At 37.9% G+C, this 11,581-nt stretch overlaps 1 protein-coding gene across 1 annotated transcript in view; it reads left to right on the top strand.

The window, feature by feature from the left end:
* The first annotated feature begins 662 nt into the window (after nt 1-662).
* LOC107727975 (5-oxoprolinase-like) overlaps nt 663-11,581 on the top strand; it is a 35,564-nt gene continuing 24,645 nt past the window's right edge. The window contains exons 1-5 of the mRNA XM_016538028.1: nt 663-785; nt 1,066-1,189; nt 5,211-5,406; nt 5,483-5,648; nt 5,906-6,044. Coding sequence (XP_016393514.1) covers nt 680-785; nt 1,066-1,189; nt 5,211-5,406; nt 5,483-5,648; nt 5,906-6,044 — 731 coding nt within the window. The 5' untranslated portion in view covers nt 663-679. The remainder of the gene's footprint in view (nt 786-1,065; nt 1,190-5,210; nt 5,407-5,482; nt 5,649-5,905; nt 6,045-11,581) is intronic.

Here is an 11,581-nt window from a genome sequence, read left to right as displayed (position 1 = left end):
TTTTCCCCCCCACATACGCAAGACCGGAAGGAGCGGAAGCGGTCGACTGTGGCATAATAAAAGCTCTGCTGCTTTAGAGCCGTGTGTCACACTCGTTCAGCGGCCTCGTTTCGCTTTGATGGCTTTCATCCTCACCCTGCTTCATTCTACTACGTTAATAAATCATTAGCTCATCCATAAACATGATTTCTGCTCGAGTCCCGTCAGATTGCATCGGCTGTGGGGATGAAGATGACAACTCCCATGATTCCACACTCAGTCACGGAGTCATCAAACTACGCCGTTGTCTTTTTGTTTATTTTGAATACGTGCCCTCTAGCGGCGAAAAATTACATATGTGCCTTTAAGTATGTTTGACTCAAGACAATAATTATATAGTAAGAGCGGGGTTGTTTGTGCATGTGAGTGTGGACCTCCTGAGGACCATATTTAAATAATATGTACTGTAGGTTATTTTTACAAATTGCAGTTCATTCAGCTTTTGGTATTATAAAGTCAATTATTGAACAACACAAACTAACTATATTAACTAGTAACTAGCCATCCCAAACTAACCTGCAGGAACCCTGTCTGCCATGATTCCGGTTTCCATTTCACAAGTTGCTTTGATGAAAGACCTAGATAATCAAGTGTCTTGTTGTTGTTTGTATTAAAGTGTTTGTTGTTTTAGGAGGTGTGTATGCCGGAGGTTCTGTATGAGGAGGTGATTGAAGTGGAGGAGAGGGTTATTCTCAGACAAGATTCCTGTCAGCTACCCAGAAACGAGCCCAAACGAATAGTAAAAGGTGATTAAGATTTTCTTGATATTTTGTAATAAAGGACTTTATGTATTCTATATAAAATTAAATCTATTACAAAACAATATTTTTACTTCTAGACATCCCAAAGGCATAGTAACAGAAATGGTCTGTTTAATTCTTATTGTCAGACAGGGAGAGATTGTAAAATTGCAATTAAATCATTGACTAACATTTTAAGTTTATGTCGTATGAAAGTTTTATTGGTTTATACAACCTCAGAAAAGTATCAGTAATGTCACCTGCATGGAATCTCTTTCTCACTCAGGCAGTACAGGAAAAAGTCTGGAGGTGTGGCAAGAATTGAATCTTCAGCGTGTGGAGCAGGATTTGAGACGTGTGCAATCCAAAGGCATCAGCAGTCTAGCGGTGCTGCTACTCCATTCTTACACGTGTGTATAGATCATTATATACATTTGATGTATTTATTACATGACTCTCTGGAATATTTGATTCTGATTAGTCAATCATGGCCTTTAGCAGTCTGATATTCACAAGGAAACTGCAAGGTGAAAAGCTAGTAAGTAGGGCTGCACAATTAATCGAATTTCTAATCGTGATAACAATTATGGATGCCAGAATTACGTAATCGTTCAAAGTGGCAATTAATCGTTCAAAGTCCATTTATGTTATTCTGTGTGTTTAAGATGCTTTTTTTTCTTTCTACATGTTATCTTAAGGGTTTTTCATTGTTTTAATTTTAGTATAACACTATAATACCATCATATTTTTTACTTTTTTAATAATTTAAAGAAGAAACCAATCCGATGTATAGTTGTCATTTGAGGCTTAATACTATAGAAAAACACTAAAAGTTTTTCAGTTAGAGTGTTTTCAGCTTGTTTATTTTCATATAAAAATATGGCATGCAGTTGCATCAAACAATTTTCAGTTAGAGTGTTTTCAGCTTGTTTATTTTCATATAAAAATATGGCATGCGGTTGCATCAAACAATGGTATAAACATCATTCAATTTAAATTGTGATAATCGTAATTAATAATCGCAATTACAATTTCAAGGGAATAATCGACAATTATGATTTTTGTCATAATCGTTCAGCCCTACTAGTAAGTAATTAAATTGAATGTAATGCAATATTAAAATAAACAAATGGCTGAACAAACTTAATTCAAATTCGTATAATTTCTAACATTATTGTGGACACATGTTATTTCACTAATATTCTGACAAAATTTTTACATTTGAAAGTGAAGAATTTAAGATATTTTAGTATTGTACTCGTAGTTTTAGTTTTAATCTAGTTTACTTCAAGTATAAATATAGAAAGAAATGAAATAGTGCTTTAACATTATATTTATTGAAATGCATTAATACAGATAAAATCAGAAAAAAAAATGTTTTAACCGTTTGAAAATGTTTCTAGGACAGAGAGAGAGATCGTGTGCTTCCGGCATCTTAGCACAGTTTATATACTTATAAATAAAGACACAGAAATAGTGTTATAACATTACACTTAGCCTATTGAAATGCAATAAAAGTAAATAAAATCGAATAAAAAGTTAAAACTGTTTTCTTCACTTATTTAATGTCGATCGAGGCTAATGAATGTTGAACTCTACATTTACATTAATTGTGAAATTAGACATGGAAAATGGTAGGGTTATTTCAGGTTTAAGCTTGGAGGAGGATGGATGTGTGAGCACACAGTGTTTTTCCTTGCTTGTTGAGGCTCGAGATGTCAGAATGTTGCTCCATGCTCTCCTGTCAGACAACGATGGGGCCCAGTAAGACCGCAAGCCTTGCATCGGTGGCCTGTCACTGACCGACTTTCCAGCCCTGCGTCAGATAGGCGACCAACAGCAGTGCTCCGTAGACTATGGTTTGTGTAAATGTTAGAGAGATACCTTCCACCTGAAAAAAAATTTAATTAATTAGGGATGCTCCGATCGATCGGCCGGCGATCCCTGGAGTGAGTGGCGGCCGGGGTCTAGAGTGAGGAACGGCCGGAGGGCTAGAGTGGGCAGAGGTGGCGGGCTTGAGAACAGCGCAGCCGGCGGATTCGACGAAGGAGGCTTGTGGCAACCACCTGTGACAACCCCGGGCTGGACTCTGCTTCGTTCATGGTGAAAGCCGATCCGGCGATCCACAGCGCGAAGTTGATGTATTTCCTCAGCGACCACCTGTAGCTTGTTTATTGAGGATGCAGGACAACCACCTAGCAGTGCATTACAATAGTCCAGTCTAGAGGTCATGAATGCATGAACTAGCTTTTCTGCATCAGAAACAGGTAACATATTTCGTAGTTTGGCAATGTTTCTAAGATGGAAGAATGCTGTTTTTGTAACATGGGAAATATGTTTTTCAAAAGACAAGTTGCTATCTAATATAACACCCAGATTTTTGACTGTAGAGGAAGTAACAGTACATCTGTCTAGTTGCAAATTGTAATCCACGAGATTCTGTGTACTGTCTTTTGGTCTAATAAGTAATATCTCTGTCTTATCCGAGTTTAATAGGAGAAAATTTTTGGTCATCCAATCTTTTAAATTTTTAACACACTCTGTTAGCTTAGATAATTTAGAAGTTTCATCTGGTCTTGTTGAGATATATAGTTGAGTATCATCAGCATAACAGTGGAAACTAATCCCGTATTTTCTAATAATATTACCAAGGGGCAACATGTATATCGAAAATAGCAGAGGACCTAGGACAGATCATTGTGGCACTCCATATTTTACTGGTGATAATTGAGATGACTCCCCATTTAAATGAACAAAATGGTAGCGATCGGACAGGTAGGATCTAAACCATCTTAAAGCCTGCCCTTGAATACCTGTATAGTTTTGTGATCGATCTATGAGTATGTCATGATCTATAGTGTCGAACGCAGCACTAAGATCAAGTAAAACTAGCAATGAGAATTCATGGCCGATCACCATGACAAGAAATCGGTACTCAGTATTGGCTGCAAAAATCCTGATCGGAGCATCCCTAAAATTAATTAATAGGCTGGAAAACTATGTAATTAATAAAATGTGTTAGCTACATCTTCACAAATATTCTTTAAGCATATTGCCGAGGTAGTTGATCCCCATCGGCTCCCTGGTGAACCACACGTCGGTGTCCTCGAGATTACACAGAGGAATGCGTCTCGGATGCAGATAGAAGCCTCCGGCATCTTCTGGACACTTTGAGAGGTATTTTTTAAAGCTGTCCACAGGACAAAGTGGGTCGCCGGGGCTCGCAAACATAAATCTGCGCAAATTTTCTCTACCTGATGCAGTGGGATCCTTGTGATTTTTCGTTTCAGGGTTATGCGCCAGGGTCAGGTACTCCATCCCATTCTCGTCTTTCCGGAGAACGAAAGACTCCTTTGATAGGTTGCGGTTTCCTTCTCTTCCCCTCCGTGCAAAACACAGCTGTATGTCAAACCAAACCTTTCTCACAAGCCCGATGGGTGTGAAAGGGGAGAGTGCAAGTGAATTTTTAATTCAGAAAGTCTGAGAAAGTGTTAATTGCCCATTTAGTTATCTTTTTTGTGTTAAAGGCTCAATCAGTAGAAAATATGGTTAACACCCGGTCATGCATGAAAAAAAAAAATACCGTAATGTACCGTGAAACCGGTCTAATTTTGAAAAATACCGTGATATTAATTTTTGGTCATATCGCCCAGCACTAGTTGTTTCGTTGTGAAAGCGAAACTACTTTGTTTGGTCTTCCAAAAGAGGACACAACTAGAAATCAGTGGTTATATCGCCACGGCCGATATATCGGCCGATATTTCAAATATCGGCTTCGGCCGATAAATTTTTCTGTTTGGCCGATGTGTTCGTGGCGGGACTTTTATTTTGATGGCGCGCCGGACTTTTTAGTATTATAACGATTGCTTTTTGTAACAAAGTTCGTAGTCACGGGAAGAAGGAGGCGGGATTCCCAATGCACATAAACTTCCCAGAATACTGAGTGAGTTCCCTGTTGGTTACAGTGTTTACTTTCTTTTTAATTATATTTTTATTAAGTATATTTGTTTATTTGTGAAAAATAATTTGTCATTTAAAGTATAAGGATGTTTATTTTACACATTTATTTTTTTAATCCATTTTCAAATGAATTCAAATTTCTTAAATATTAAAATAAATAAAATGATATCGCCCATCGGCCACCCTGCTTTCCAAGATATCGGCATCGGCTGTTAAAAAAAACAATATCGGTTGACCACTAATAAGAATGACGGAAGTTGCCATGAACTGTGATGACTTGGTATAAAGAGGGAATAAGAGTGGTCCATGTACTGAGCCCTGTAGAACACCAGTTGGTACTTGGTGTGGAGATAAAATTCCATGATGCCCAATGTGACATTATATCAAACACTGAATTAATTAAAGCGTACTGAGACATCTGATAATGTTGAATGAAATCATATTTCTCATTCCTGTTGGTGTGTGTTTCAGATGGGCAGCTCATGAGAAGGCTGTGGGCTCTTTGGCGAAGCGTCTTGGTTTCACTCAAGTGTCTCTTTCCAGTGAGGTGATGCCCATGGTGCGAGCAGTGCCTCGTGGGTACACTGTTTGTGCTGATGCTTATCTCACACCAAAAATACACCTTTACCTCACTGAATTCTCTGAAGGCTTTAAAGGAGGCTTGAAGGTATGTCTGTGAGGTTTATTTTATCAAGCTTTTATAAGTCCCCCTTAATTTAATCCCCCGCCTCTCCCTTTCTCAGGATGTGGATGTGTTATTCATGCAGTCAGATGGTGGGCTGACACCAATGGAGCAGTTCTCTGGCTCTCGGGCAGTGCTTTCTGGTCCTGCTGGAGGAGTCGTGGGCTATGCCGTCACATGTTACGGGTTTATGGAAAAGAAGCCCGTCATTGGTTTTGACATGGGAGGTGAGAGATGAGTAAATGTATCTCCTGAAGGTTTAATAGAATGGTTCATCCGAAAATGAAACTCCCATCATCATTTACTTACCCTCATGTTGTTTAAAACTTTGCCTTCTGCAGCCTTGTTTGTGGAAATGACTGAAATTTAAGTTGTTATTCACTAAAAATCTTGCCTCTGGCACATATCTTTTATGTTTGTATTTGATCACACTGAGCATGCAGTAAGGTCAGAAAAGAGACTGTTGATGGATTTGTTTGTACAGGCACATCTACAGATGTGAGCCGATACGCTGGACAGTATGAACACGTGTTTGAAGCAACTATCTCTGGTATCACCCTGCAGGCTCCACAGCTTGACATCAGCACTGTAGCAGCAGGTGGAGGCTCTCGACTGTTCTTTCGGTAACAAACATACAATATGAATATAGATAACCGTGTAATTATTAATTTGTTTGATGAACCATTTTGAACCATTATAACACACATTGTATAGCATGTTTTTACATTTAGTTAGGTTTGTTCAGTTTCTTATTGTGATTGGTCATAAGCGAGTTAAGTAAGAACCAGTGGCATTTGACATGTGGGTGTTCATGATGAAGCAATAACTAATAATTGAATTGGTTAGGCTTATGGATTAGTCAAGTCAAGTCACCTTTATTTGTATATCGCTTTATACAGTACTGATTGTCAAAGCAGCTTTACAGTATCAAAGAGGAAAATAGTTTGTCAATAATGCAAGAAGACAATAACAGAGTAATTTTTCCATCTAAAGTCAGTTCATTGATGATTCAATCAGTCAAGCGTCCCCAACTAAGCAAGCCAAAGGCGACAGTGGCAAGGAACCAAAACTCCATCGGTGACAGAAGTGGAGAAAAAAAGTTGGGAGAAACCAGGCTCAGTCAGGGGGCCAGTTCTTCTCTGGCCAGAGAAACCAGCAAGGCGTGGTTTAACTCCAGGTTTACTGATTGTTAGCACAAATGCATTCATGCAAACATTGCCCGTGCAGTCATCCAAAGGTAGCATGTGCGCTGTGGGTCAGGTCACATCCACAACACTATGGCAAACCTTTTTATCTTAAAATATACCAAGCGTTACTCGTCGTAATTGCATTTTTACTAGTAACAATTCAATTATAGAGCTCTACAATTAAATTCTTACTAGTAACAATACCAATTAGAGAGCTCTCTAATTCAGTTCTTACTAGTAAAAATGTAATTACAGAGCTCTCTAATTAAATTCTTACTAGTAAGAAATCTAGTTACAGAGCTCTACAATTGTATTCTTACTAGTAAAAACTTGTATTCATTAGATGCAAAACAGATTTGTGACTACACCCATTTGCCTTTCCAAATCCCGCCTGTGGTGATACACTTCAAAATAAAAGCCCCATAAGCATGAATTGATAGCATTTTCATTGTGTCAGAATGACCGTAAGAGTGAGATGACAGTTTGGAAAGGTTTTGTTTTAATATTTAATCACTTCATTAATTCACACCTTTATATTATTATTAATATTATTATTTCTTTATTTCAGACCCTTAGGTCCATATCACAAAAATGAAAATAAAGAGTAGCCTATAGTCTTGAAAATACTTTACCAGACAAAATATCACCTCATTTTGGTGTTTATTATGCACTGTAACATGCATGCAGAATTTGAGCTAGTACATATATATGCTAATTAATAGGTTAATTGTCACTCTTGACAAAATGTGTTTTAAAATTTCTTTCTTTCTTTCTTTCTTTCTTTCTGTCTTTCTCTCTTTCTCTCTCTCTCTCTCTTTTTTGGTCAGACATTAGGGGGGGGAATTCAATTGCAACATTATTTTGGGGTATTTTTTCCGTACTTAAACTAGTAACAAAACATACGTACAGTCGCCGATTCAGAAGTGCCAGATTGCCATAACAAAGTCTGAATTTTTTTTAGAAATAGCCTTGTACAGCCAGCTTTGTACTCTTCTAGGTTCAAAATACTGTCGTCCATAAAATGCGTTGCACAAATTCGAACATCTGGGTTGTGCTGTTCTGTTGTAAATAAATCTTAACCAATGATTCCTAATTGCATCTACTTCTGGAAGGCCAAATAAAGTGCTTTTGCTTTCGCACTGAAACAATGCGTCTCCCTGACCTGGCTGCATCAACACGACTGTCAATGTCAATGTCAATTTTATTTATATAGCACTATTAAACACAACCGTGGGTTGACCAATGTGCTGCACAATAAAAACATTTCAATAAGACAATACAAAATAATTACTAAAAGAAACAGTACAGTAGAAAGTTCTCATTGATAAAACGCCATGTCAAAAAGGTAGGTTTTCAACATGGATTTAATAACAGATAGTGATTTCGGTGTACTACGAGAATCCGACGGACCAAACACAATTATTTCATTGTTCATCTCATTGAAATTAAGAAAGTTTAATGACAACCAGGCTTTCACATCAGGCAGGCAAGACATAAGTGCTTCCAGACCATTTGAACTCTGTTTTAAAGGGCAGATAGATTTGAGTGTCGTCTGCATAGCAATGGAAAGACAGACCATGCTTCCTAAAAATAGAACCCAATGGGACTACAATTAGTAAAAATTAAATTATAGAGCTCTGTAATTACATTTTTACTTGTAAGAATTAAATTAGAGAGCTCTCTAATTGCAATTGTTTCTAGTAAAAATTGAATTAGAGAGCTCTCTAATTGTAATTGTTACTAGTAAGAATTCAATTGTAGAGCTCTAATTGTAATACTAGTAAAATTTCAATTTGTAGAGCTCTGTAATTAAAAATGAATGGAAGTCAATGGAAATATGACTAGTGAAAATTCATTTGTAGAGCTCTCTAATTGAAATTGTTACTAGTAAGAATTGAATTGAGAGCTCTGTAACTGGAATTCTTACTAGTAATAATTGAATTAGAGAGCTCTCTAATCATAATTGTTACTAGTAAGAACTGAATTAGAGAGCTCTCTAACTGGCATTGTTACTAGTAAGAATTTAATTGTAGAGCTCTCTAATTGAATTGTTACTAGTAAAAATGCAATTACGACGAGTAACATTGGGATTATTTTAAGCTAAAACGGCTTGCGATACAACACAAACATGCAGCCTTTGCCGTGCTTGTAGGAATGAAACAGCCTTAACGTAATCACTGTTGGAGTGTTTCTCTATAAGTAAATATTATCAGGGATGTGATTTTTCAGTATAAATACGGATTTCCGTATTTTCCGACCTCTGAGCAATAGTATGTACGACCCATGTGATTCACGTAGATCCGATGTTTTTTTTTTCTTTCTTTCTTTCTCGCGTTTGTTGGTATCTCGCGTGTCGCCGTCGTCATCCTGTTTGAATTATGCGTGGGATTGCGCATCGGGCGCACCGTCGTCACAATGTTGCCAGCTTGGCGACTTTGTCGCTATTTTTAGCGAGTTTTCAGACCCTTCTAGCGACACATTTTCAAAAAAGCGACTAGCGACAAATCTAGCGACTTTTTCTGGTGTTATTGGAGACTTTTGGCGACTCTGACGTGAACGCACGTATCGTTCTTACTCTTCTCAACGAGCAGCGGGTGCTGCCGTGGGCCCCACACCCGTCCCAAAGCACTCACACCGTCACAAGCACCCAGTCCTCGCGCAGCAGTCCCTCCCAGCTGCAGTCAGAGCAGATGTTCACCCCTCTGCATCCAGACTGCAAATGAATTGCGCATGCGGGAAGCCGCCGCTGAATGTAAGCCAGGGCGGGATGTAAATGTGAAATGTTCTTTGTCTAATGTACAAACCTTAGTCATTTTACATGCAAATATAGCCGAAATCACAGCACAGCCCACATGAAAAAATACTATAGTAATTTATAGTAAATACTATAGTGTTTTTGAACCATACTATAGTAAAGTACTGGAATTAATTTGTTGTGGTAATTGTATAGTTGCTGTGGTAATATAACATATATAGTAATATAAACAAATTACTTCACCGAATACTGTACTAAGTTTTCTACTACTATAGGGAAACAACCAGGACTCTTCCTAGAGCTGGCCTCCTGGCCAAACTGAGCAATCAATGGAGAAGGGCCTTGTCTAGAGTGATGTCCAAGAGCCTGATGGTCACTCTAGTTGAGCTCCATGATCATATGTGGAGACAGAAGGACAAACATCACTGCAACTCTCCACCGATCTGGCCAAACTCAATCCTCTCCTCAGTGAAGACACATGAAAACACACTTGGTATTTGCAAAAAAGCAGCTAAAGGACTCTGTTCATCAGACCAGAGAATCTTGTTTCTCAGTGTTGCCAACTTAGCGATTTTGTCGCTATTTTTAGCGAGTTTTCAGACCCTTCTAGCGACACATTTTCAAAAAAGCGACTAGCGACAAATCTAGCGACTTTTTCTGGTGTTATTGGAGACTTTTGGCGACTCTGACGTGAACGCACGTATCGTTCTTACTCTTCTCAACGAGCAGCGGGTGCTGCCGTGGGCCCCACCCCCGTCCCAAAGCACTCACTGGCGGCCCCGGGCCCAGTCCTCGCGCAGCAGTCCCTCCCAGCTGCAGTCAGAGCAGATGTTCACCCCTCTGCATCCAGACTGCAAATGAATTGCGCATGCGGGAAGCCGCCGCTGAATGTAAGCCAGGGCGGGATGTAAATGTGAAATGTTCTTTGTCTAATGTACAAACCTTAGTCATTTTACATGCAAATATAGCCGAAATCACAGCACAGCCCACATGAAAAAATACTATAGTAATTTATAGTAAATACTATAGTGTTTTTGAACCATACTATAGTAAAGTACTGGAATTAATTTGTTGTGGTAATTGTATAGTTGCTGTGGTAATATAACATATATAGTAATATAAACAAATTACTTCACCGAATACTGTACTAAGTTTTCTACAACTATAGGGTATATTATATTACAATACACTACAGTTTACTGTAGTAAAAACTAAAGTATACTACAGTATTTATTACAGAAAAAAAAAACTCTCAGAAACTTGTACGAACCCAGAAGTAAGATTTTTGGCACAGAAATACTCCGTCATACGACCAAATTGTTTTTTGAAACTTTGTCCATGCTTAGCATGAGAATCCAGCTCTTTAACAGTGTAAACAACTCTGAATGCATGAAACAGCATTGTACCTCCCCTTTAAGTTTATACACGTGAAAATTATTGCTGAAATAAATTATTGCTGATGCAAAGTAGTGAAGGAGTGCCATTTGTTAATTATATTTAACTTCAGCATAAGATAGCTTTGCTCAAAGTGTTAAACTATTTGATTAAACATTGTTTAGTTGACTATTAAACTGCTAAATTAATAAATTTGCCTATCCGAATTGAGTAATTACAGAAATATTAAATACATAAATGTGAAATATTTATTTTCAATAGTTGCTTATAGGATTTAGCCTCCTCCATGCTGCTGAGTTATGGCTTACAATTAATTTAATGTCTAATTATTATTATTATTAATTAGAGAGTATTTGTAGTGTTGTATTTGTGATGTTACTTTTGGATAAATTATCTTTTGTGTGAATGTAATTTTTTTTTCTTGAGGGTTCCTTCTTTTTTGTCCTTGGCCGATCACGTGCCTGTATTATGTTTACTACAAACATCTCTGACACAGTCCTGTTATGACTTTGGTCATGGTTTTATTTAATGTTTGGTGTCAGGAGCCTGGCGCTCATGCTCCATGTTGTGTTGTCCGTGTTAGAACACAAAAGAAGCTATGTGCTTTGTCACCATTTGCTCTCTGTCCTGCATGTTGTCCTCACCCTCCTTGATTGTTACCCTCCTCACTTCTTTCCATTTCCATGTGCAAATTACAATCAGGCATGACGATTAGTGGTTGACTGTAGCAGATTTTTTGATGGTTGTTGCTGATGTCTTATATCTTATAGAGCAGGGTGGCTGTATTTAACTTTTTAGTCAATAACACGCATAACAACTGATG

The sequence above is a fragment of the Sinocyclocheilus rhinocerous genome, unplaced genomic scaffold (assembly GCF_001515625.1).
Source record: "Sinocyclocheilus rhinocerous isolate Xijiao unplaced genomic scaffold, SAMN03320098_v1.1 scaffold3201, whole genome shotgun sequence".
Taxonomy (NCBI): Eukaryota; Metazoa; Chordata; class Actinopteri; order Cypriniformes; family Cyprinidae; genus Sinocyclocheilus; species Sinocyclocheilus rhinocerous.
The sequence above is the reverse complement of the archived record's forward strand: the minus strand, read 5'-3'. Positions and strand labels throughout refer to the sequence as shown.